This window comes from Falco naumanni, chromosome 1, assembly GCF_017639655.2.
Source record: "Falco naumanni isolate bFalNau1 chromosome 1, bFalNau1.pat, whole genome shotgun sequence".
Taxonomy (NCBI): Eukaryota; Metazoa; Chordata; class Aves; order Falconiformes; family Falconidae; genus Falco; species Falco naumanni.
This window is the reverse complement of record NC_054054.1, coordinates 50,274,092-50,301,471: the sequence shown is the minus strand read 5'-3', so window position 1 is coordinate 50,301,471 and position 27,380 is coordinate 50,274,092. Positions and strand designations below refer to the sequence as shown.

General features: G+C 39.8%; 1 protein-coding gene and 1 long non-coding RNA gene across 5 annotated transcripts in view; one reads left to right on the top strand and one right to left on the bottom strand.

Annotated features, from left to right (window-relative positions):
• SORCS2 (sortilin related VPS10 domain containing receptor 2) overlaps positions 1–27,380 on the top strand; it is a 579,012-nt gene that overhangs the window by 314,319 nt on the left and 237,313 nt on the right. For all 4 annotated transcript variants that reach the window (XM_040593442.1, XM_040593423.1, XM_040593433.1 and 1 more), the window contains exon 3: positions 3,574–3,673. In XM_040593442.1, coding sequence (XP_040449376.1) covers positions 3,574–3,673 — 100 coding nt within the window. The remainder of the gene's footprint in view (positions 1–3,573; positions 3,674–27,380) is intronic.
• LOC121087918 lies at positions 139–22,097 on the bottom strand. Its single transcript, XR_005827789.1, has 3 exons — positions 22,000–22,097; positions 2,485–2,490; positions 139–150 (listed from the first exon to the last, which is right to left on the bottom strand). It is a non-coding gene; the product is annotated as an uncharacterized LOC121087918 (long non-coding RNA).

The following is a 27,380-nucleotide window of genomic DNA, read 5'->3' as shown; positions in this document are numbered from 1 at the left end:
TCAAAGAAGCTATTACCCAGCCGCAAGCCGTGTCAGGCACAGGTTGTGTGACGTCTGCATCAGCACATGAGTTAATCACGTCATTCCAGCATCCGATGGTCCCATTGCTCTTGGATGGCCCATCACCTGCCTACTGGAAGTTGTGTTTTCCTATGAGTCCTTCACTGAGTTTTGCTCACTAAGAAACATCCATACAATCTGTAGTGTGTAGTGTGGAGGTGGATAAAGAGCAGCAGGAATCAGCCTGTGGGTGGGTTGCTGTATCCACTGGAATGTTTCACAGAAAACCAAAACACTCACTAATGGCCTCCAAATCACTCAGAACTGCAAGTTAGACCTATCTTTAAGAAATCAGACTTTACAGGTCTTGTTCTGGAGTTCTGCTGTTGTGCTACCACTGCAAAGGATGTTTTACTGTTCTTATCAGGTACATGTGTATCCTCTTTTCATTATACCTTGAAATATATTTTAACGAATTTTTAGGGAGGAAAGAGAATGTATTTATCCTGAATAACACAGATGGTTCATTTGTGGATTTTGATTTTGCTCTCCTTAACACTTTTGACACACAAGTCTGGTTTTTAACACACACAAAAAGTATCCTTATGACTGGAAGAGCATAAAGGGCTCCTCCTCTCCTGAATTTGGCAGCTTCTTAATGTGTTCTTGAAACAGGCATGCACTGAGATCCCAGAATTCATCCTCCCCAACCCTGTCTGTAGCCCAGTAGTGCAATTACAGTGAATTCCGTCCTAGCTCTGTGCCACAAAATGTAATTCTTTATATATGCAGAATCAGGAACTTGGAATTTGTCTCAAGTAAAAAAATAAATATGTGATGACCTGTTTACTCTGGATTATAGCAGATTTGGAAAACCAATTAATTTGGTCAGTGCTTCCCTTGAATGATGTCCTTGAACTACGTTCTTTTATATGTAAATATCTTAAAGAATAGCTGACATTCCTTAGCTCCCTCAAGACTGGGTTATAGTAAAAAAGGTTTGGGACTCTGAATAAATTTCTCCATAGACCCACAGATTTTCTGCCAGTCTGGGTCTTCCTACTTAGGCATGGTGTACGTTTATGGATATGCTTTAGTCTGTTGCCTCAGGCTGGAATTGGAATTTTCCTCCTCTCCTTGAGATAGCCAATTTATACCAGAACATAAAAAATGTTTGACTATACAGTTTTTCTACTTTTGCCTGAAAATAACAGTTACCTTAGTGTACTCTTTTCTTGTAGTACTTTTTAGAAGTCATGAGAATTAAAAGAGGAAGTTTTAGACTTGGACTTTATATCTTTGAAATGCTTTATCTTCTTTGGGCTTCTTGCCTGTACTGTTTTCATACCTTGATACAGTTGCTGCCACTGTCCCTCCTGCAGTGTTACTCTCCAGTGGTCCCATTGTATTAATCCTGGAACTGCCTCTTCAAAGTAAATTGGATCATCTTTAAGGTTCAGAGAATTATTTCAGCGAGTTATTGCTGGGAAAGCCACTAACCTGATATTCTTTCCTCAGAGAGAATAGAGTAGGTTCTGTTTCCGTCATACATACTTGTTCTGCATGATTTCAGTACATCGGCCTAAACTCAGGATTTTAGTCTTTGATTTAATTTCTTTTCTGTCAAATACCTCTGGCAAATTAGCTTTATCATTGTCCATCCTATTCCCCTTAGAATTTTAATTAGCTTGGTGCTGAATACCCAGTATAGTGCAATTATATGCATTTGATTTCTACAGAAATATTTGTCCAAACTGAATTGCATTAACTTTTACAAAACTAAATTGCCAAAGTTGCAGTTGAAGCAATGTTATGGGGAAAAAATAGATCAAATCCATTCAGATGTCATTACAAAATAGGTAAACTCTCAACTTCAGGCTGTGAGTGTGGTCTGTGTGTCTTAGGCTTATGCTCAGTCATTTTTTTTGACTGGAAGAAAAGCAAGGTGTCTTGGTGTGCCTTAAGACCTGATCCAGGCATATCATTCTTTGCCCAATATGCTTGGTGATGCCAAAGGCATAGACAGCTGCCCCATGGCCACAGGTGAGACTTCTTGTATCACATGGAAAGCTGCATGTGTGAAAGTAAAGTAGCCACCTCTGCCTTTGTACTGCTTGCCTTCTGACTTCAAACAACATCCTTGGTGCGGGTGGGATGGGACATGGGTGGGTAGAGGATGGGCACACAGTGCTCATGGAAGCTTCCTGCAGGCACCAACCCCTGTAGGACTGTTCTGCCTCATGTGGCTTGAAGGAGACCTCAGGCTGTGTGCCACCTGTCAAGGTATACACACTCAGCCAGAGATTTGCTTTCTCACTTTTCTCTCACTGTACTCAGTCATGTTCCTACGAACTTCAGCAGTCACTCCCCTGGTCGAGGAATATGGGACAACAGAGCCTACCAGTGGGTAATGAACATGGGAGACAACGGGGCTATGGGGCAGGAATCACTGCCTAGGCAGTCCTGTGTAACACTGGGAGGGACACAGGTCTCATCCTGGTTCTCTTGGACATGAAAGTTGTTGTATGTTCAGAATTGTTTGAATAATGCAGAGGTATTCTGCAGGGCACATTCAGCCTGGTTTGTTAAAGGAGATTGTTATTCCAGTGAAAAAAGGGTGTATAGAGTGGAAGCCCCCCCACAAGTTATCTGTCCTAGGGAGGCATTCTTGGTGAAGAAGGGACAGGTGCCTTAGAAGTGTCTGAATCCCCTTCCAAATGTAAAAGGAAAAACTGTAAATATGGAGAGACCATATGTTGCAATTTGATCCTATGTAGAACAAACAAGGCTTTGTCCAAAGTGATTTAATTTGGGATGTGACTTGCTGTGAGTTTCACTAACTAATGTTTTCCTATACTGACTTTTTACTTGTGCGTTCTTTTTATACTAGACATTGCCCATACAGGCACGTATCACACATAACATTTTTCACTGTAGGTTTTTCAGGCATGTGAAACAATTTCTGCTGAGTACCCACATTTGAAATATTCATAGATTTGTGTGTATGACACACTGATGGCCGAGTACTGACTTTGTTTTTATTAATTCAAAATGTAGTGATTCTCTGAAAAGGAGCTGGAGGAGTAGGTGGATAACTTTATCGAGTATGAATTCTGATTGAGGTCCATTGCGACTCTTCCAGCCCTCAGGTCAAATTGTTCTTTTATGCAACACCAGGCTCTGAAGTTGGGTCTTCTTTTTCTGCATAGCCGAGGAGGTGCTGTTAGTACTTGCTGGTGAGCCTTTGCTCTGCTTAGCTCTTTTTCTCCCACCTTGTGGGTGGTGATGGAAAGGTATATGTGTTGGGCTACTGTCGCTGCATGGTGCGGTGCCAGGATGGAACTAGCACTGCACGGAACTGCAACATGCAAACAGAACCAGCCATGGTTTTTCAAACCTAGAAAAATATTCTTAATAGTGGCAGGTTTCTTTTAGTAGCTAATGATCTCTGAAAAGAGCAAAAGGATGGCAGAGAAGCACTGAAAATAGTTAGTGCTACAAAGTGGGGTTTTTTGCAGTTTCAATGCTGAAGCCTTTAGAAGAGAGCACTTAGAGATGTTTGATTTCTTTCAGATCCTCAGATTTTGGGACGTTATACACGAAGTTGAATCTACAGCCTGGGATTGCCACTGTTATTGACAACTTCTACATTTGTCCCACCAACAAAAAAAAGGTATGTAAAAAAGAAATGAGTTTTTATAGTGCAGCTGAGATTCTGCAACTATATGAAGTGTATTTCAGAAGCTTTCAAAATATGGGGAAGTGGTTTTCACAAAGTTTCGGGTCACCTTAGGTGCATTTGTAAGGTATGGAAGCAGGGTATTTATACTTCCTTGAATAACATAGAAAGGAAAAAAATGCCTACATGGACTCTGAAAACTTTTGAGGCCATTTGCTCCTGGCAATTGAGTTTCCTTGAAGTTTTCCATGGCAATGAAAAAGGAACTTTTGTAGGTTTTCAGTCATCCACATAAATTCTGGGACTAACATTCAACCTCTTCATCTTTATGCACAATTTCAAAGTCCTTAAATGCCCGTTCCTTAATATAAAGCATAGGGATTGGGCTGGCTGTCATTCAGAATTATGTTTATCCTGCGTAAAACCTTAATTGAAAATAAGAAAACTCTCTCCTTAAACTCTTGCTTAAAAAATGTTCCTTCATCATTACCAAACCAAAAAGCTTTTCATGGAGCCTAGGAAGATTAAATGGACTTCATAAGTGAGGGCGAAATCGACCCATTGAGTGTATTTACAATGGATGTTATATTAGAAGCAACAGGAAGAGCAATTATGAGGAAAAAAAAGAAACAATAACAAACCTTCTATGTCTGCAAAATGCCTGTGATTTGTGAAATACATTGTGAATAACAGAAGCACAGTAGGTCTTTCATGAAATAAGAATTTTCTCTTGATAAGGGCCTTTTAACTCCGGTGTAATACAGAAGCATTGATTTCATGCAGAGGCCACTGATTGGAAGGACAATGTTAGTTGTGTTTATCTGTCTGTTCTGCTTATTCAAAAATCAGTGGAACTCAGTGAATCTGCCTGAATGATTAAGTACATATTTTATTTCTCTTGCCATTGTCACTGGAGTTTTTGTGCACAAGCTATGCTATGCCTGAGCTTGGTAATATATTATTAATCTGCTGCAAAGTCAGTAATTATTTTTTTTTTGTTTCTTGAAGTGGAACTACCACCAAGCACAGAGTTGCTGCAGATTTGTGTCTCAGGCATAAGATCTACTGGTGACTTCAAGTCCAAAAGAATAAAACTAAAAATCTTTACCCATCTCAGTTTCTGGGATAAAGGTTAAAAGTATGAGGTGAATGAGAGCCCTGGGGAGGATTTCTCCCAGCTCACCCAGCTACAATGTAGAAGCCTGTGCAAGCACAGTGGGGTTAGTGACAATGTCCTTGTGCCAGTTGTCTGGCAAAACAAACACTGGTAAGATCACTACTGAATTTCAAGCCTGAAGGGCACACCAATGTTCACCTCAAATCTCATGTTAACCCTGTCTTAGAAAAATCTATATTCAGTTCAAGAAGTTTAAGTTCTTAGAGATGCAAACCCTGCTTAGTAAACTCGTATTGGAACCTATCTGTTACAGAAAGTCCCTTTGAGTCATTAAATATGCTATTTTTATGCAGAGATTTGCTTCTACGGAGGTGTTCAGTAGTATACAAATGACAAAAACACCAGAGCAGAAAGAATTTCTAGGGCCCATAAATGATGCTAGAAGGAGATATAGTTATACATGCAAATGTACATACATACCTGTATACATGGTAGAAAAATGGTGAAAGTGTTGGGGTTAAATGCTTTAGCCGACAGCTTCAGATTGGTCTTGGAGCTGTTGCAGTCGCGCGTGGCAGGTAAGAAGGAAGTCTCCATGTCATAAGAACTTTGTCCGTTGTAATGGGAACTTTTCTGGTGCTGGACATTTGATTAGGACACTAAGACTACCATTTGATTTCACAAAAGTTATTTAGAAAGATGGAAGAACATAGAATCATAGAATTGCTTATGTTGGAAAGGACATTTAGGATTATCGAGTCCAACCATTAACCCAAGCATGGCGAACTCCACCACTAAACCATGTCCCTAAGCACCACATCTACACAGCTTTTAAATACGTCCAGGGATGGTGACTCAACCAGTTCCCTGGGCAGCCTGTTGCAATGCTTGACAGTGCTTTTGGTGAAGGAATTTTCCTAGTATCCAATCTAAACCCCTCCTGGTACAACCTGAGGCCATTTCATCTTGTCCTATCACTTGTTACTTGGGAGAACAAAGTGACCCCAACCTGGCTACAGCCTCCTGTCAGGGTGCTGTAGAGAGCCGTAAGGTCTCCCCTGAGCCTCCTCTTCTCTGGACTAAACAGTGTCCGTTCCCTCAGTGTCTCCCCGTCAGACTTGTGCTCCAGAGCCTTCACAGCCCCGTTGCCCATCTCTGGACGTGCTCCAGCCCCTCAGTGTCCCTGGGGCAGTGAGGGGCCCAAACCTGAACCCAGGATTTGAGAGATGCCTCACCAGTGCCGAGTGCAGGGGGTTGGTCACTGCCCTGGTCCTGCTGGCTACACTGTTTCTGATCCAAGCCAGGATACTGTTGGCCTTCTTGGCCACCTGGGCACACTGCTGGTTCATACTCAGCTGGCCAACTGTTGACCAGCACGTCTCCCTATCCATCCATTTGAGTACAGCTGCACTGGCGTGGAATGGAACATATAGAGCTCTGCCTCCCTTTTCCAAGTTGAGCAGAAGTCTTGGGATTTCACCTGTTTCTGATGGTACGAGACTTCAGATCACTATGGCAAGTTTTCTTCAATCAGTTCACATATTTTGAAATGTGCTGAAAATGGAAACTGGAGTGCTGACTGTGCATACTGGAACTCAGCATGCACTGTAAATTTAAAGCATATGTAGTCCCATGCTACCATTTAGCATTTAGGGACTGGGATTATGCATGAAAGCAAAGATAAAAGACATTGATGGGGATTTTTTGAATACTTTGCATATTAAGCATTGTTCTGTGCTTTCATTCCATTTATCCATTGTAGACCTCATCTGGTGAAGAACTGATGCTGCAAATGTAATGCTCATAATTTCTACCTCAATGTCATCAGAGCATTAAGCTCATCTGATTTTAGCTGTGTAAAATTCAGGTGTTTAGTCAAGCCCTCTACCTCTACAGTCAAACAAGAAATGTGGGTACCTCCAAGTATTTTATCCTGTTAAAATCATAGTTCTTTGTACTTATGAGAATAAGATTGCATGATATTGTGGAGGTTCCTATAAATGACTCTGTGACTGTTGTGGGTCTGAACATAGTCTCATTTTGGCTTCCTGCATGAAGACATATAAAGAGATGTGTCATGGTTTAACCCCAGCCCTCAACTAAGCACCACACAGCCACTCACTCACTGCTGCCCCCCATCCCCAGCAGGATTTGGGGAAGAGGATTGGAATGGTAAAAGTGAGAAAACTTGTGGGTTGAGATAAGAATAGTTTAATAATTGAAATAAAATAATAATAATGCTGATAATGTTGACAAACTATAATTATTATAATAATAGTAATTAAAAGGAAAATAACAGAGAAAAATAGAACCCAAGAAGGACAGGTTATGCAAATGAACAACTGCTCGCTGCTAACTGACCGAGGCCCAGCCAGTCCCCCAACCGCAGCCCTCCCTGCTCCGCCAACCTCCTCCCTGGTTTTATTGGTGAGCATAATGTCATATGGTATGGAATACCCCTCTGGTCAGGTGGGGCCAGCTGTGCTGGCTGTGTCCCCCCCAACTCTCGGTGCCCCCCAGCCCACTCATTGGTGGGGTGGCGTGAGGAGCAGAAATGTCCCTGACTCTGTGTCAGCACTGCTCAGCAGTAACTGAAACATCCCTGTGTTATCAACCCTGTTTCCAGTAGAAATCCAAACCAGCCCCATACTAGCTACTGTGAAGAAAATTAACTCTACCCTACCCAAAACCAGCACAAGGTGGGAGATTTTTTTCTTCATTTGTTTTGGAATGGAATTAGATTAAATACTTGCTAGAAGGTTCCAGTCTGGTTCCTGGACTGAATTATTTTTTCAGTTTCTCTTTGCCCGCATACCAGCTCCTGAAGCGACTTAGAGCTTCATTCAACATGCCTTTGCTCTGAGCTGCTATTATATGATACAGACCAACAGGCTTATATCTGAGCTTTATGTAGTGTATGTGAAATTGTACTGGAAATTTTAAGACCTTGTGAATGACTTTAGTTTGTATTTTCTTAAGATGCATTGAAAAGAAAAAATGTTGATACTTCTTATCTTCCGTACTTCATTGTTTAAGAAGTCTAAATTCAACAGATTTATAATGCCATTCATGAAGTGCATTAGCAGATGCAGAAGGTGCAACAGCATCCTTTGCACATAGTGCTACATGGAAAAGGGTTTGTATAAAAAAAGAACAAAATTAAAGGTAAAATATAGGAATTCTGGGGACTTTGAACTAGCTGGTAGAAGGATGGAGATCATTTATAAAACCTGCTAAATCTATGCAAAGAAGTAACACGTTCCTTTTGTCTTTTACCCTTCTATGACGAACTTGTGATGAGTACTGTTCATAGGTCTAAGAAAATAATCAGGAAATAGTTGTATCAAGGTCATGTATACATAACTTTTTGATGATTGATGTGAATTCAGTCGGTCGAGCCTTTTTCTGGCTGAATGCAGCAGAACTCTGATGCAGAAATTGTGTTGCTGCAGTTACCACAGGACTCAAGCTATGTAACAGTTTTGACAAGAAATGATGACAGACCTCTGAGGGTAGAGCTTTAGAGGGCTTTATGTATCGCTCTGAATGCACCTTTCTGATGAAATCATGGGATGGAGGCATAAACCATGGCTGTATTTTTTGTGATTCAGAGCTGAATTGCAGTCAGCCAGCAGCACACGTAGAAGACATTTGCAATACCTGAAAAAAAACACGTAGGCTTTTCCTGAATGCTATGAAACATTAGAGTAATAGCGAGGTAACACTGTAATTAAAAGTTCACGCTTCCTAAGGATGCATTAATATTTGCTTTGCATTCTGGCTGGTTTTAGTGTAGTATAAACTTGCAACCAAAGACAGTGAAACTCTTATTCTGATGTAATTTTGGGAAGTTGTGGAGTAATGAATCTCTGTGACGCCAACTTCTCCATTTAAAGCACTTTTTCACTGATCTATGATGTAAAATAGCCTTACTTTATTCAGGCCTTGAAGTGCTGTGCATCGATAAGGGATGTTCCTGCAATTTAAACAACACAATTTATGTAATTATCTTCTTTCCAGTAATTACTCTCTGCTGATAGCGTCAAGTAGTGCAGGCATCCCCTAATGTAACATGTTGGGGAATTAATTTGATTTGTATCCTCTGTTTTCCAAACCAGCATTATAATTGTAATTTGGAAGTGATGCACATGATTTATGGAGTATGGGATTATGCTTTCCATAGTGTCAGCCTGGAGTCAGATGAACAAAATAAATTCTTTCTACAGAAGACAAAAGTTAGTAGATTTCATATTCACTAAGCTAAATTATCAACAAAATATTTAACATTTTTATAGCACATATATGCTGTTGGATATAGAAATTACTTATTTGCTGTAAATCTGTTTGTATAATGTTGCTGGGGAGGACTTGAATGTAGACACTGATTTTTTCCCACATTCAGCACATATTTTAATTTTCGTTGATGCTAATGCAACTGAGGCATCCATCCTTCTGTTCATATGCTTCTGGAAAAGAGACAGCTAAGCAGTGTATATTCAGGCTTTAAATATTAAAAAAAAATAAATGTTGATTGTGCATACACTGACTTGTTAGTTAAGTGGGTTGAACACTTACATTTCCCAGCTGTTGCAAGAACCAATGGCTGCACATTTTTCAAAATTAAAAGGCAAGATGAAAAGCTTGTATTCTTGCTTGACAAACCATGCAGAACACTTAAGAACGAGTAAGGATACAGGTTATCCTGTACAACTCCCGATACTTTAAAATAGTATAAATTAGACATGATGGCAAAAGGGTATTTGCCAGAGCTATAAAAACATTTCCCGAGATGCAACTGGCTTGAGCAATGTTTGTAAGCCCTTACAGCTAAATGCAGTCTTACAGCATTTTGACATTTGTCTTTCAGAGCAAAACAGTTGGTAGTGGAAGTTGTCAAAATGCAGTATGACTGCATTTACTTTTAAGGAATAAATCTGCTCAAGTATCAATTTCCTTAGAGACCATACCAGAATGTCTGCAAACAGAGAGAGCAGAATTATCTTACACTTATATTAGTAGAAGTTGTCAACTATGGAATATTCCTTTCAATAACCTGAGTAGTTATTTCAGGAAGGTTTCACTGAAATTGCAGAATATGAATCTGTATGTTGTGATTCGTCATCTCTCAACCGTGGTGCGTTCTTTCCTTATAAGCGGTGTCACCATTCAGTTTTATTCTAGTGATGCACCACCAAAGCACTGATGTAATCTGACTGCATCATTTTGCTTAAGAATTGTGTCCAGGACTGTTTAATTAATCTTTGGATTTTCAGAATGCTTCCAAAAGTATGCCCTGTAATCAAGTATTTTTTCCAGCCATAGTTTTCTTGTCAGTGGATTATTGTGAGAGGCAGCCCTGTGCAGAAATCCCAAATTTTATTCACACACAGCTGATGAGCAGTTGCCTTGTTGACAGCCAGGAAGTTATTAAATGTAAGTGGAACTCAATAGGTGAAAACAGTCAGAAATTTCACTGAGCTATGAGCTAGAAGTCACCATCCACGGCAGAGGTTCATGTAGTACCACTGAAGCCAAGCCATACAGAGGGAAGATGTGATGGTTGCTATTTGATGGGGTGTGAGTATGTACATGTGGAAAAAGTATGACAAACCTTTGAGAAACAGAGAGTGGAACAGTTAAAAATTAAAAACTTGGAAGAAACACTAGGAATCTGGCTATTAGAAAAGTATTTGCACTATTTACTGGCTAAAAGGAGGTTAGAAGCTACAGTTTTCCCTGTCTAACTGATTCCTGCTATGACTGAGAAATCAGTGCGTTTTCATACTTTGTATGTAAACAGAGCTTCATCAAAAATGTGTAACTCTTACGGGGCTTTCATATTCTAACTCCTTGTACCGCCTCCCGTAATTCAAAGCATTAGAAGCATTACTTTTTTATTTAAGTATAACCTCTCTTAAACAGTAAATTATAAATGGATTTTTCTATATAGTGTGATGGAGAAAGGTTTTCTTTGTTTTCCATAAAATTTTTGCAGACACTTTCTGTGCACTTTTCCATCCTGGTCTTCTACTTACGGAGCCATAAAGGAATCCCCAGCTCTGGTTGATTAGATGCATTATTGCCTTTGAATACATTTTGCATACATGTCTACCAAAACATTGAACCATGCAGTCTGAAGCTGCCTCTAAACCTTTTTGTTACAGTTCTGCTCCTTTTAACCTATAACTGATTTATAGTCCAGCACCTGGAGTAAACTGTGGCCAAAGACTTAATCTCATTTAAAAAAAAAGAAGAAAACCCCAACCCACAAAAAACCCCAAACCAACAAACCTGGCTAATAATACAAGTGAACAGTAGAGTGCCATGACTAGTGTGCAGGTTTGCCATGGTAGAATAATTACTCATCAAGGCAGAGGTGTGTGGGCTAAATGGGTGCATACTTGAACAGACATTGTGTGTTATTATTCTATCCTATAATTTATTTGATGCTTAATGTAGAGATCTCAATTGAAGTTGTTGAGATTGACCTTCCACTGTGATTTTGTAGCCTAATGTGCAACTTCCACATTCTTTTGTGCTCAGGCATACAATTATTCTAAGGAAAAATAGTCCTGTCTTTACTGCATGCTTATTATAGATTCTTTTGTTCTGTTTTTATGAATTTCCTGTCTAAAACTCATTAATCATAAAAGCAGACCAACAACTACCAAAAAGCTGTAATGTTAAATTAAGTTTACTGTAGTGAAGCCAAAAATAAAAAGACTAGTTGGTGGGAGTACGACATAAAAAAGATTTATGTGAAAATGGAAAAGACCTGTGTGCAAGTGTTAAGAGCCCATTGTGCATATGATTCTGCACTTGAGAGACATCCATTTCCCTCCTGGTAATTCTGGGAAGAGAAGGAATCCAAGCATCATATTTTCAGCAAAGTTTTATTTCCTATTATGATGAGCAGGGGTCATTGCTTGGAGAAATAGGAATAGTCAATCAAGATCATATAGTAGAAAGCCAGTCTGAAGCTACCCTCATCACCTGCAGCGGTGTGTGCCGCTGCGTGGGTGGCTAGTCAGAGAGCAGCCATAAACGGGAAAGCAAAATGTTCCACACCAGAGGGGTTTTTAAGATCTAGGATTTTGATTTGGTATGTCTGAAAATAAGGGCAATTTAGCAAAATTTAGACCAGGCTGTCATTTCAAAGCTCTTTATTTTAAAATGTAGATTCTCATACTTAGGCCAAAATGTAAATCTGAGCCATATGCCAGAGAAGAATCTAGGGTGGTGATGGTAGATTTACTGTGCAGGACACGAGGCAGATCATATATGTCCATTGTCCAGCTTGCGCCTTGGGCTCATTAACCTGAAAGTACTTCTTAATTCCTCCTGTGCTTGAGATAACCACTAGTGGGACAAACAAAATCAACTAATCAACCCAAATTGTCTGCGGTAGGTCTCTAGACCTGAATGAAACCCAGGCTTTTCTCCAGCATGGCAGAGACTTTCTTGTGTCCCAGCTAGAGCTACAACTGTCTTCTAATCAATAGCTAAGAGGATCATGCTCAGCTTTTTTTAAGACTATACATTTCCACAAGAATATCATCCTAGAAGACTTTCTGATGCAATATGGAGCTTGAAGTAATAAATATAACAAGGAGGCAATTTATAATATCTGGCACTATGTCAAAGGAGAAGGTGTCCATGTGAAGAGTGAATAGAGATGATTCCGGTTTGCATGGAATCTGTGACAGATAAAACCAGAAAGGAAGAGGTGTTTATATTAGCAGTCCTGAATCTTTGCTAAATGAAAAAGGAGAAAGGAAAAAGAAGCTAATTGTAAAAAGGAAATGGTAAAGGATTAGTAACAAGCACCTTATGGTACTTAGTAAGTATTTATTTGATTGCCTGGTATGCTATGATGAAATGGGTACAGGTACGTCTGTAGTCAGGTTTCTGCTAAACTGGAATACACCAGGTGAGATTTTTCTGTGATTAATTTAGATTATTTATATCTGTTGCTGTTATCCCGTGTGTTGAGATTACTTCCATCTAATTATTCCGCCTAGAGGCATGTATCAAGGTTCCTGTGTTACAAAAGGGAGGAAATTGGGAAATCTTTCATCTTAACTAAGTCTAACCACAGCAACAACTAGATGATAGGACAATGTTGTGGTGGTTATATGAAAACTTATAAAGAGTTATTGAAGAAAGACGAATAATACGGTTCAAGAGGTTTGCAAGAACAATGTCCAGTAGGCATATTCTCCCAGATAGCCTGAAAATAATGGTGTAGTGTGTTTGAAACATATTCATCATGTTTACTGATGGATCTTCTGCATCTTCTGGAGACCTGTGCTTTTCCTCCTCATTTCCCCAATGATGGAATGGAGCACAAGTTCCAGCTTCCACGCTTCATGCTCTGCTAGCATTTTCCAATCTACTGATGTGTCAAATTCTGCTTCTCCTCACTGCAGCTGTTCAACTTCCCTCTACTTGTGCTGACCAGAGAAACTCCTCTGGCTTTCTCAGGAGTAGAGATGCAGCAGGAGTTTCTCCCAAGGGCTGGCATGGAAGCATAGTGGAAATGAGCAGGGTTTAAATTGCTTCTGTGTCCGTTTTGCAGGTCTGACAGTGTGTTTGCCCCACTGAGAATCCCTGTGGCTGCTGCCCCCTGACACTGCCAGGAGTAAAACTGCTGCTGCAATCCTGCTGTCATGGCATAATTCGTATAGGACTCCTGAAATGCTGTGAAAGTTAAGCAATCCAGTGATTTTGTTTATTCCACTGTCTTTGTGGCATTTACTACAAGGGATGAATGTAACTGTTTGTTTAGGTATTTCTAATTCTGAAATGAGCTCTGATTCCCAGTAGCCCCAGCACCCTGAAGCAGCAAACTTCTACTGAAAAGACAGGACTCCTGTGACAAATATGTTTTGATCATATCTGACTCATGCAGCCTGTACCCATTTATTTGAATATAGTAATCAATAATTAATGTCAATGTAAACCAATATTATTTTTTTTTTAATATTTATTTTCACACAATGTGTTTCTTTCAGGTAGAGAAAGATTCTTACTCCTTGAAACCCAAATCTTTTATGTTTAACTGCCACCTCTGAAGCCTTCTTGACAGTGACCTCTTCCAGGTGTGCTAGAGATAGATTTTTTTTCCATCTGTCAGAGTAACACACTAGGTTGCTGTTGTCCCTTCACAGCAGAAGATTGCTATCAAATGAATAGTGGATTCTTGATAATTCCTGATTTAGTCTTGAGGAGACATCTTCTGCAAGCTTATTTTGTTTTATGTCTAACTGGTATTTCTCTCTCCCCCTTGTATTCACAATGATTTTTTGCAGCCTTTCATCATATCTTTCTGTCCTGTCTCTTAAGCTCTTTCCAACGCTTTCTTGTTTTCCTGCTTTTCTTTCTTCCACTTCTGAGCATTACTCCTTTCTACATCTTGCAAGGACATTCTGGACTGAATTTTTCTTTCTTAGTTACAATTACTAAACAAAAATAATATTTAGAAGAATGTAACCAATGGTCTATGTTTCTATTAAAAAATCCCAATTTTCTTGGGATAATAATAAATCTGCTGACACATCCCTAACTATAATTCATAGACTGAATCTCTTCAACCACAGCACTAGGATGATTCAATCAGGGAGCTGTTAGCCAGGAGACCTGACTTCAGTTTCTATGACCTTGAGCAAGTTCTGAGCCTTCCTGAAGCCTGACTTCCCATTGACTTGCACCTTGTAATATAATTTGCCTTGTGCAAAAACACTGTGACATTACGTGATTTGACAATCTACCTTGAGGACAGATTACAAGGTTTTGCAAAAAGTACAGAATTATTCTGGTTTAGTTTTCTTATTTATAAACTTAAGACAATAATACTGAAGTCTGCAGAGCACCTATGGTCCCTAAATAAGCACTATGTATCTTTATGATCCCATTTCAAGAGGAATGCATATTTATAATGTACTTTTTGTGTCACATCACAGCATTTTAAGATTTGCAGCATGCTGAAAATAATTGTTATAAACCTGTTCCTATGTTTTTCAAGATTGTTTAGCATTTATCAGGCATGGCTGGTTCAGGACAGGTAATAATTTTAATATGAATGTAGTACTCCTATTCTCACATAAATGAGGAAATTATCTACTCGCCCCAAATGGAACAGGATTAATTTCTGCTGCAATTGCTGCATCTACAGTTCACATGTTTACAAACTTGTTCTCAATGCTCTAAACAATATTATCAGTCTGGACACTGAATTGCCTTTCAGGTTAGACTTTAAAATGCTCTTGTTGTTTTCTAGAAGACACTAAGTCTTACGCAGGGAGATCTGGTGGAAAGGGCTGGCGAGGGAGGTACCTCAGGTAGCACTGAGGGACTGTGGAGCGTTTATCTTGGAAAGCTTGGTGCCAGAAATGATGACTGCTAGTTGCATAAAAAGCTGTGCTTTCACGGTAACTATGACTACAGAAATCGGACTGGGATCCCTGGGAATAAGCAAACATTGCATGTCAATTTAAGATATTGAATGCACTGGACTCATTCTTTTTTAGTGCTAATATGTATCCCGTTTATTTCATTCAGCCATACCGGTGAACTAATTTTTTCACACATTGCATCACTTTATAGGAGTTTCTGTGTTTAAGTGCTTTCACAGTTTGTGATGCAATGCAGGCAGGCATAAATTAGTGGTGGTTTGGCTAAAAGTTCCAGTCTGTCCATGAGAATAACAGTGTCTCACACTTAGTTCGTTCTGTGGGCTCCAGCAAGGGCAACAGTTCTCTTACTTGCTGTAGCTGAAGGTTTGAGAAACGCTTTTCTGCAAGGTGCCGTAACACAGAGGAGCAGAAGATCTGGGCCTCTGTTTTTTACATCTTTGCTATGTAGAGCTCAGGGATAAAGGTTTTCTGCTGGGCTTTGGGATTGCAAAGCCCAAAGGCTCCTCTGGAACCCTCCCATGCTTATTGCAAGGTCCAGCCATAACTTTTCACTTGACTTAAGCAAAGTCTATAAAACTGTTCTTTCCGGAATAAAATGCTGTTCAGCAGGTAGTAATGTTCCATTCTAATATTGCATGGTATATTGTAAGCCCGTATTAAAACCACTTGTGAGTTGTACTCGGCCATAAGATCTCAAAATTTTATATGTGCGTAGATGATTTGGTGTCTCCTGTTAATAACATTGAGAATTCTGAAGAGGTTATAAGGTTTCCCTTTTACAGATGTGGAAACACAAAGATGTAAATTACTTGTCTGGGAAAGGAATGACATAAATTTAATAGTATTCCACACATCTAAACCAGCCTCTCAGCTTGAAGCACAAAACCAACCTTTTGCCTCTCCATAAAAATAATAGATTAATTAAATCAAACACATTTTTACCAGTTCAAGAGAGGGTGTGGGCTTGTGGAAAGTCTAGCAATGACATAAATATTATAAGTATGAAAATATATGAAAGCTTAATTTTGGGAAAAAAAATCAGAATAGTTAGTATTTCCAGAATGACGGATTGAAATTTGGGAAGTATGTTCAATGGTAAGATCATAACTAGCTTTGAGCAAGAGCCAAGTAGATTTTTACACATTTTTGTGTTATCATTTTGGAAAATTAAGTAGATTTAATCATGGTTGGGTTAGGATAAGGTCAGAAATGTTTATCATTACTCTGAAAATTACTGAAAAATTTATGTCGTGACTTACAGATGAAAATAAAAAACAGGGAAAAGAGCTGATAGCACCAAGATGAGGAAAAGCAGATAAGATTAAGTGAAATACGCTGTTTAAAATGTGACCAACCCTCTTAAATGTAGTGTTTTAAATATATGTCAGGCAGGGTTTACTTATAAAAATAATAAATACTTCTAAGTAAAATTAATATTTGAATTGGGAAACTTGTCAAAATTGAAATGTGTATTGGAAAACATTGCTTTTGCCACTTCATCATTTTCTGACCAAAATTTATTTTTTCTGAAAGTATGCTGGCATTTTAATAGCTAGTAAAGTGCCAGAATCTTATAATTTTTGTTCTCTGGTAGCTAGTAAATTTTTTACTTATAATTTGGAGTTTATCTCAAAGCTATAATGTATTCTGCTTTGCTTACAGATTTTTCTCATCATGACATTCTTTGATTCGTTAATAAGAGGATTATCCTCTTCCCCCGCTTTTTTTTTTTTTTTTTAATCTAAGATGTTAAGAGTCAAATTCACTAGGCTGATGCTCACAGTCTGCAGGTGACACTGTTATGTTTTTCCTTTTTCCTGTATTTGGTGGTCCATGATTTAGTCAATTGCCAGTCATTTATCTTTTTTGGACATTTTGATAGGACACTGGAGTTTGTTTGTTGTTGGTTTTTTTTTTTTTTTACCCCCTTGGCTGCTCTCTTTAACTGGAAAACTACTGCATCTTGTCAGTGGCTGAGGTTGGACACTTCACTGTTCCTTAATACTACTGCGTCACCTGCCACTGCATTTAAGCCATGTTCACAAATGTAAGATAAATATCAAGCAGGCAAAAACTAGAAAAAAGGCTAAATCTCTAAATGTTCATGCTGGCAAATAAATCTATTTAAAAATCACCAAGTGATGCAGTGGCAGAACCCAAGAGTTCTCCTTTCTGCCTTCTCTGCAGATCAGTTTATAAGCTTCAGCTAACAAAATTATCCCCAGAGAACACTGCAGTTGTAAACTGGCAACGACATCTTCTGTGGTAGGGGCTACAGACTTTTACCAGAAATCTCAAAAAAAGGTCTAAGCCATTTTTAGTAGATCTTACAAAGGTGAAAAATAACGTAAGAATGTACAATAAATTTTTGCTCCACTTTTAAATCCAGTAAATATATGTTGATGTCTGCACAGTAAGATGTTGTGCTTTTTCCCTGAAGTGTTTGAGTTTCCAGCTTATTTTGATTTCTTAAGGAAACAGAAAATGAGGAGGAAACATCCAATTTAGGCTTGCCCAGCTCTGTTGTAGTATATTATATGGTAATCATGAGTACTCCAGCTTGCTCTTTCATCTACGGCTGTTGTTTAACAGTGTACAGGGCTGCAATCTGGCCTTTCCTGTGTTTTGAGTATCGATTTTCCAGATAGGTAGAATTGCAATAATAACCTGGAGAGGTCTGGCATTACCGTGACCTGGTTTGCTTTTATTCGTTATGACTTAGGGCCAAACAGTTCCTGGGAGCAGTGAGCTGCTGGAAATGGCATATCTCTCCCCACTTTGCTTCTGTGAAAGCCTTGAAAGAGTGTTTCCCTGATCTAACTGCTTCTTCCTTCAGCTTTCCTTTCCAGTTTATTTCCATTCCACTTCTCTTATTCTCCTCCTACCCTTCCAGTTGCAGATCAGCCTGGAGGGGGCTTTTCCCAGCACCCTCACCCCTGGAGCAGCAGCATTCAGCTCAGCCTGCATTGCTGGGCAGCCTTGCACTGGCACCACTAGGGGCTGTAGCATTGGAAGCTAAGGGAATTGCACAGTGGATGCAAAATTGCATATCAGAGGCAATTTTGGTCAAGAATCACCTCAAAATAGTGCTCTGCTTTCATAATGTATTGTTCCTTTCCTTCGGACAAAGAAATTGTTCTTTGTTGGCATTATCTTGCTCAAATCTCTATGTAAACTCACATTCTCTTTCTAAAGCTCTAGGGTGTGAATTCTATTTACATTGTAGTACCATAGAACTGTAGAATCATTTAGGTTGGAAAAGATGTTTAAAATCATCAAGTCCAACCATTAACCCAAGCATGGCGAACTCCACCACTAAACCATGTCCCTAAGCACCACATCTACACAGCTTTTAAATGCGTCCAGGGATGGTGACTCAACCGGTTCCCTGGGCAGCCTGTTGCAATGCTTGACAGTGCTTTTGGTGAAGGAATTTTCCTAGTATCCAATCTAAACCCCTCCTGGTACAACCTGAGGCCATTTCATCTTGTCCTATCACTTGTTACTTGGGAGAACAAAGTGACCCCAACCTGGCTACAGCCTCCTGTCAGGGTGCTGTAGAGAGCCGTAAGGTCTCCCCTGAGCCTCCTCTTCTCTGGACTAAACAGTGTCCGTTCCCTCAGTGTCTCCCCATCAGACTTGTGCTCCAGAGCCTTCACAGCCCCGTTGCCCATCTCTGGACGTGCTCCAGCCCCTCAGTGTCCCTGGGGCAGTGAGGGGCCCAAACCTGAACCCAGGATTTGAGAGATGGCCTCACCAGTGCCGAGTGCAGGGGGTTGGTCACTGCCCTGGTCCTGCTGGCTACACTGTTTCTGATCCAAGCCAGGATACTGTTGGCCTTCTTGGCCACCTGGGCACATTGCTGGTTCATGTTCAGCCAGCCGTCAGCCAGCACCCATGGGCCCTTTTCCCCCAGGCAGCTTTCCAGCCACTCTGCCCCCAGCCCGTAGCATTGTGTGTGGTTTTTGTGACCCATGACCTCTCCTCTGTGCACCTCATAAAACTGTCCTCAGTCCATCGGTCCAGCCTGTCCAGATCCCTCTGCAGAGCCTCCTGCCCTTGAGCAGTTCTATGCTTCTGCCCATCTTGGTGTCATTTACCAATTTACTGAGGGTGCACTCTATCCCCTCATCCAGATCATTGATAAAGATTTCAATAATCTGGATAAGGGAACTGAGTGCACCATGGTGATGGTGGCTTCCAAATACCGCAGACAAAAATTGTGATGATGGTTCCTGTGGTGTTCCTAATCCTCTCATGATCCTCTTTATATGAGTCTAGTTCTATGTGAAGAATCTATGATCCAGGCTAAATGCTCTCCATGCCAAAGGAATGGCACTATGGGGATCAGTGATGTGTCAGGGGCTTGAGCTGGTGACCAGTGTCAGTAGTTCAGGTTTTTAAAGCTGTGTCACCAGATGTCTTTGTAATCTTGTGTATGTTTACTCAATCTAAAAAAACTCTTTGTAAATGGGATTCTTTCACGTGAATGAGGTTACTTACTGACTATTTCAGAATACAGTATATTGTCAATATTTGTTCATCACATGTAATGGTGGGTATGCAATATTTATAGTCTTTTCATAAGGATTACTATTGGGAATAGCAAAGTCACAACTGATTTGCCTCAGCTGTTACTTACAAAAGTCAGCTCAGTTACCATACCTTGGTTGGAATAATCTAACCCAGCATTAGAAGTATATTACCCAGTAAACACAATGCCATTGATGCCTATTTGAAGAGACCTCACTCATTTCAAAAGTCTCAGGAGACAAAATAAGTTATTTGTGTGGCTGAATTGCTGAACAAAAGAGAAGTCGTTTGTTATCTGAAGTAACAGGACAGCATATGTTTCACTGCAGTGTGGCTGCCACCCTAGAGTCTTGAAAAATATGTTCCTGTCTTCAGGGGAGCATAGACATCAACTTCGTGTATCTCAAGAGGTGTTAAAACAACATCTGAAGAGTCAAGTTGCAATCAAATGGGCCTTGCTAGGGAAGAGAGAGCAACATATTCAAGATTTTGGCAACTGCCATTTTACCTTTGCCTGTTTTTATAAGAGAAAATCTACTGTGATTTCTCATAAGTTTTCTTGAGCTTTACAACAAAGAAAATGCCCTGAGCTATTCTCTCTTTTTCACCCAACCAACCATGTTGAAATTTTTAACTTTAGAAGTAAAAATAAAACAAAAACTTTCAATAGAGTTTGTATTTTAGCTTCTATACTTTTACCTAATAAAAATTACTGAGTTTGTTAGCTAAGATTTATTGAGTTAGTCGCCAGAGGGGGGACCTGTGGAACGTGTCTTTATTCTGGAAAAAATAAGTTGTCAGTTTTTATTTTTAGCATTTCGGAGAACACTTTGACTGCCAAACAAATATCCTGAAAAGTCAATTCTACAGATGTACATAGTCCTAAATCTGTCATGTTTGTGTTCAGATATGCCATGCCATCTGTCTTCATGGTTATAAGAAACCTATTACATGTAACTCTTGGTGTAGTTTAGAGTTTGTATTTTGTGGCAGAAGGTATCAGTAATGCCCATATTCTTAGCACATGCACACTAGTAAAGAAGAAAAGATGGTAAATCTTAGAGACTTTTTATGCCCAGGAGCTGCATATAGTGGAATATAGTCCATCCTTGCAAAAGATAAAGACGAAAGGTATGTGAAATGGTGTTCAAAGTCTGTATGTTTCTAGAAGGTCAAGCAATTTCTTCACCAGTGGTAGGCAAGGATGAGGGACTTCATTTGCTGCTGATGAAAACAGCCCAATCAAAAAAGGTAACAGTCAAGTTTGTGGGTGGGTTATGTGCTGTGCTTTGTTTGGATCTGTAATTCCATTATACTGAGTAAAACGTGTGGAAAAGGATTTTAAGAACACAGCCTGAAGTACTGATTATTCTCTGGAAACACAGGGAAAGAGAAAAAATATTCTGTCCAGATTTGGCTGGCTGAGGTTGGAAGGAGAGGTTTGTTTTACAACATGTAACTATGGATGATTCACTGGAAGAGCCTCAGCTGGGACTATGATGCATTAATTAATGGAGAAATCCATGACCATGTTGATATCAAAGGTTCAGACTGTTCTGGTCTTCTGAAGTAATTAACAGCTTCATTGCTTAAACATGTCCACCTAGTACTACTGTGAACCAATCAATTCTTGCCATTGTGCCATGCAGTAATCTTGCACAGACACGTAGAAGCAATTGCAGCAACAGGTAAAAAGGTAGACAGCTTAGAGAGCTGATCCTGTTAGCATTTTACTTGCTCTCAGTTGAAATTGTTGCACTTGGTTTCCTACCCTATCCTTTGCATTAATGTAGTGTTACCAGTGTTAGTTGCTGAACAGGGTGTAGGCAAATGGGAGGAGATGCCTTAGGTAAGAGGCCCCTCATGTCTGATGATTTTTCACCTCAGAAGTCATATTTATAATGGAAAATAAGAAAGATTTAGGGAAAACCTTTAATCTTATGTCTTCTTGCCATGCTGAAGAATTATCTCCAAAAGTGGAAACACTGACCTTTTCCTCATTCAGAAATAATATGGGAAATTAATTCAATCGGTACAGATTATTTCCATACATGTTGGACAGCACTACTTAATTGTGCCACACCTATTACATCATGGAGAAACTGTTACATTAGGATGGCTAATAATTGTCTTGATGACTGATCTCCTATTTTGCTAGCATATCTCACACTGTAGCATGTTTATTGTAATTATCGATGTAATGGAGTGGTTTATACATGTGACATTGCATTCTGTTGATTTATTTATATCAGTACTTGGTCACAGAATCACAGAATGGTCAGGGTTGGAAGGCACCTCTGGAGATCGTCTAATCCAGTCCCCTGCTAAAGCAGTTTCTCCAAAAGCAGGTTGTACAAGAATTGTGTCCACATGGATTTTGAATGAGAAAGAGACTCCACAGCCTCTCTGGGCAGCCTGTCCCAGTGCTCTGTCACCCCCAAAGTAAAGAAGTTCTTCCTTATATTTGGATGGAACTTCCTGTGCTGCAGTTTGTCCTGTTGCCCCTTGCCCTGTCGCTGGGCACCACTGAGAAGAGCCTGGCCCCAGCCTCCTGACACTCGCCCTTAAGGTATTTGTAGACATTGTAGACATTGATAAGATCCCCTCTGGGATCTGGCCCATGGGCTACTTGCTGCCTGTGCTCTTTGCAAGCTGTGGCACCATCTCAGCAGCAGCTTGGCCCGTAGCTCCCGGCAGGCAGCGTCCCTCTCGTGACTCCCTGCCAGGCCGGCAGGCAAGTGGTGCCTCAGGGCCCCTCAACAGGGAGTCACCCACTACAAGCACTCAGCGTTTCTTTTTGCAGTGCCTGTGCCATGCTGCTGGTGTAGTTTCTCCATGCAGACCTTGCTCGTGGGAGTCTATAGCTGTTAAAGCTTCGTATCTGTTCCTGTTCGTGATGCTGGAGGGTGGAGACTGAAGCAGAGTCCTTTTTTGTGGGTCACTAGGGTCCAAGGTGCCTCATTCTCTGTGGTGCCCACTACAGGATCATGGGTCTGTAACCACCTCTCTACCTCCATCTCGACCCCTCTAATACTGCACAGCCTTTTAGCTGTTCCCTGCAACGCGGCCACCTGAGGTAACAGACCATCAGCCTGCGCACACCTGAGGCGGGCTTCTCTCCTGGAAATGTCACATTCTCAGGAGCAGTGGTTTGTCTTGGTCGAGGGTGACAGTGATTAATAGGTAAGGCAGCATAGACAAATATTTAAAATATTTTTTACTTTTTTTACTTTTCCGCGGCTGTGAGTAACATGGAAGACATCACAGGCAAAGCGCTGCTTCCAGTGCTGCTTTAAAAGCTGACCTGAAGCAACTGGTAACTAGCTGAATACTGTAAAAAAAAAAAAAAAAAAAAAAAAAGAAAAAATATGTAAATTAGGTGGTTTTACTCTTCGGGATGTAAGTGAAAGGGTAGGGTACCTATCAAAATGTTGTACTAAACTTCTGCTATGTTTACTTGTGTCACTTCATTCACTCGTTGTTACCTTTCTCGGAGGCTAAACCTTTTGTCTGCCACTAGAAAGAGAGTGTTGAAAATACTTCAATTGTTCTATGCACTATGAGTGTCTTTATTATCAGATTATATCCTTGTGACACAGAATGCAGCTAGAGATGCAATATAAATATGGTAAGAAGCGTCACTAGAGCTCATCCTTGATTAAGAATTTATTTTACTCTCCTCTTAACAAGGATTGACTGGATCACAAGCCATTTCATTTAGAAGGCTATATGTGAGAGCTTTGTTGATTTTTAATTTTCCTCCATTGATTTTCAGCATCCAGAGAGCACTTGTTCTCTAATGGCTCTCTGTGTTGGTGTTTGCTTGCAAATTGAAGTAAAAGATAAATGGCTTTCAGGGTAATACCTCTCCAAGGGCTTCTACTTGAAGACTGGTGGCTGTTAGCAGAGCTTCAGTATGTTTAGAAAAGTTCTGTGCTCAAACAAAAGCATTCCTGAGCTGCTCAAAGCGTGGTAACATTGTTTTAGGCCTGGTGTGACAAAAATCTCTAGCTGATTTATAAATCTTTTCAAGGAATAGCTCATTTGTCAACATTTTTCTATGAAAGTGAAATACTCTGCACTTTTCTTAATAGGGATTCAGATGTTTTCCTTGCACATGTTTTCCCTTAGCAAACAATTGATATTTTGGTAGAAGAAAAGGAGAAGAGCTGCTGGTATTTGTTACCAGCAAGTTATGAACAAATATTTTTACTAAATGCAGTAATTTTTTGCTTGTGGTAAGGTTGAAAGTTTTGGCCTGCATATTGGAAAACAATATTTTGAAATGTCTATAAATTTCTTTTTCAAGATTTTTGCTTGCTTAGGAATATTTAGATCATAAACTTGCTTTACATTTGGATATTTCAAGCCTGCTCATACGCTGTTGCTGTGGTACATCATTGCAGTGTGTAACAGTGTTCCGTCTTAAAACCACTGCTAATAAAAAGGTCCTGCTTAGCACCCCTTACCCATCTCCTTCTCAGACCAGGCTTTGGTATTTAGAAAAGACATCTTACTCTAGGCTTTAGTTAGAAAGCCATGGAAAAGGGGTGAGAGGCTCTTGGAGCTCCAGGGAGGTGATCCTGTGGATCATGTAACTCATCTCCCACAGGTGCTGGGCAACATCAGCTCCTCTGGAAATGATTGCTTTTTATTACCTCAGAAAGTCGTATTTATGTGTCAGATAGCTTTACACAGCATGTACACAGAGACTGCAGTATGTATTTTCATACACTGAAATTGTAAAATTGGGCTAATACAAATTTTTAAGAGAGTTCAGTCATGAAAAATATACTGCTTATATGACATCATTATGCATCTTTTTTTAATCAGGTTTTCAGCTTTTTAAGTGTCTTGTACAATCAGTAAGAGTTTGGCTTAAGGAACCCATGATACATTTTTGTTACTCTCTGCTTCTCATGATGTTTTACACCAGCTTAATTTAAGCATCTTCAGCAAAGGTCTGGAATAAGGTATGCATTCACATTTGGATCAGGACTGAAACAGATTAACAAACTACTCCATTAGCATATAGGTCTGTGAAATTAAAGACAGTCTGAAATGGAGAGGAGTACAAATCCTGGGCTCCTTTCTCTGTTCTACTGCTTTGTTGTTTTGTGTCTCCAAGATAGGTATTAAGGACAGTCTTAATAGGCCCTCCATCCTGCAGTGTCCAGGATCTTTTGAAGTTTCATCCAAACTTAAGAATGGAGACCTGAATTTCAGGTTGGTTTCTATGTTCTGCTTTGGCAGAAATTTAAACCGTCACGTTTGGTATTAAGCGCTTGGATGATGCTATTGACTTCAGCTCAGTGCATCAGGTTAAGCATTTGCACAATTCCATTTGGGAACTGGGGAATAAAATGGAATGTACAAAAATTAGGCTTTACCAGAGGAGCAGGACAGTAAACTTTCCATATCTTAATTTATAAATAAGAAAAGTAGCTTTTTCCCAATCAAATCAAGTCACTGTTTAATAGCAAAATGCAGTTTACCTGAAGCCTTCCCTTAGCTCTTTTTTGAAGTCATAAATTGCTGATGGCTGCATGTGCCACAAGGCACACAAAAATCTTTTGCTGGAGGTTTTGTTTGAAGCTTGTGGGGTTTTCCTTCTCAGTAGCCAAGCTTATTACATCAGATGTGCTTTTGTTGTGATTCTTGAGTGCAGCTTTCAGGGTGACCTCTGTGAGATAAAAGGACTAAAAGCACTGTGGATTTTCCTGAAGCAACGTCTTCAGCAGTGATGGGCAGTTCATCTCTCTGAAAGCAATTGCACACTCCAGGAAAGAACCCAAACCAGACCAGAGCAGACCTGGCAGAGCTCTTGCTTTTCTGACCCTCCTCCATTACTTGTGAATTGGGGCAATATTAAATCTTAAAATATAGTAGTATAGGTAATAACCATAGTAATGATTGAAAAAAAGTGTTGTCTTAGTTTTTCTTGAGGAATTTAAGGAATATCATAATGTTACGTTCCTGGTTGGCTCTTCTGGAAGAACTTGAATTTTGGGCTGTGTCTTCACTGCATGGCTCAGTGCTGTTTAAACTCAGGCAAGTCTAATGTGAAGGGGTTTGCGCTGCTGCCAATAGTAAGGGCTGGCTTCAAGCTGCTCTTACGAGAAGCACCACCAAAACAGGGAGGATGATTGCATTTGGACCATGCAGAGGTGCCATGGCTGAACAGGAAGGGACTCGTATATGCTGGGGATCTGTCCCAGGACCTTGTTTTCCATTGATTAAATATGGTTTTAGGCTAGCACAGAGCTTCAGAGAAGGATTTTTCCTCTCTGCCTTGCCCCTAAAAAGAGAGAGCAGCAGGCTGGGATTGCAGGAACTTTTCTTACAAAGAGAAGGATATATCCCCTAAATGACTGCAGGACAAAGCTGCAGACCCAAGGGATGTTAAATGGGGTGAGTCCTGGTGTTTGTTCTGTTTGGCTTTGAAATAAAGCTTGATGCAGCAGCCTTCCTACAAGAGAGGTGGTGGTTCTTGTCACCTGGGATGGTGTGAATGTCGCTAGTTGCTCTGCTCATGCTGTAGGGGCTCTATAGGGACCCAGCAGTTTTTTGGTGAGAGGGCAGGGTGGTATGTATTTAGCTTTGCATAGCTGTGAATGGCTAAATTTAAAGTCAGAGAGTAAAGAAATTAAACCTTCATCTCTTTTGTAAGTGGCAAAAACCAACCTCTGTTGTGTGGAGGAGACTCTTGGTTTATCTTCATTGCAATAGCAGGTAGGAGATTTTGTAAGCAATATTAGACCATTTTGCAATCCATAAATCAATCCATGCTCTTTGAAATAGGGTCAGAGGTGGGATGCATGTATCTGTTTATCAGCAATGGATGCCCTAGAGTATTTAGTGGGAAACAGGTAAGACTACTGCCAGGGAATAGTCCTAGAATAAGACTCAAATGAATAAAACAGTGAGTATTTTTCATAATACTTCCTTTTAATTGGATGCCCAACAGGGGACTTGAAAGAAGGCACTGGTGTGGTTTGAAGCTGAGAATCAAGCATTTTTATGTAAATAGACTCATTAAAGTTGCCTGTTATAGAAGTGCAACTGTTTTTCTATGAACGTGATATTTGTTCAATAATTGAAATATTTCTTAAAAAGAAACATACTGCCAATTTTCTTTTTTTGTTTTTGTAATTCATAAATGCCATTTATAAGTAGACTAGATACCTTGCCCCAGAAAACCTGGAACACATCTACCTGCTTTTTACTGGTCTCATAATGTAACCAACCTACAAAATAAAGGTTTATTTTATTACCTTTGGGTAAATTACTAATGTGAATCAGTAAGTAGAGATGTTGTTCTGCACTACAGCATGTATTGTCAATCGTTGATGAACCAGACTCAAGTTGCTTTAAGTTCTTTTCATTATTTAAAATACCCTCTATGATCTAGAAACTTATTTTACAATGTATTTTAAAAATTAATTTTTAAAAGCAATTCTTTCTCTTTGAAACTTTTCTTAGAACTTGAACTATAGACCTTGCTATAATCTTTGCACCCAGTTTTGGGGAAGCTACTTGATTACTTATTGTAGTTATACTGTCATCTTTTTAACCCTTCTATTAATACTTAAATTCTGCAGAGCGCTACTTAGTTTTTATTTCCAGCATAACAGAG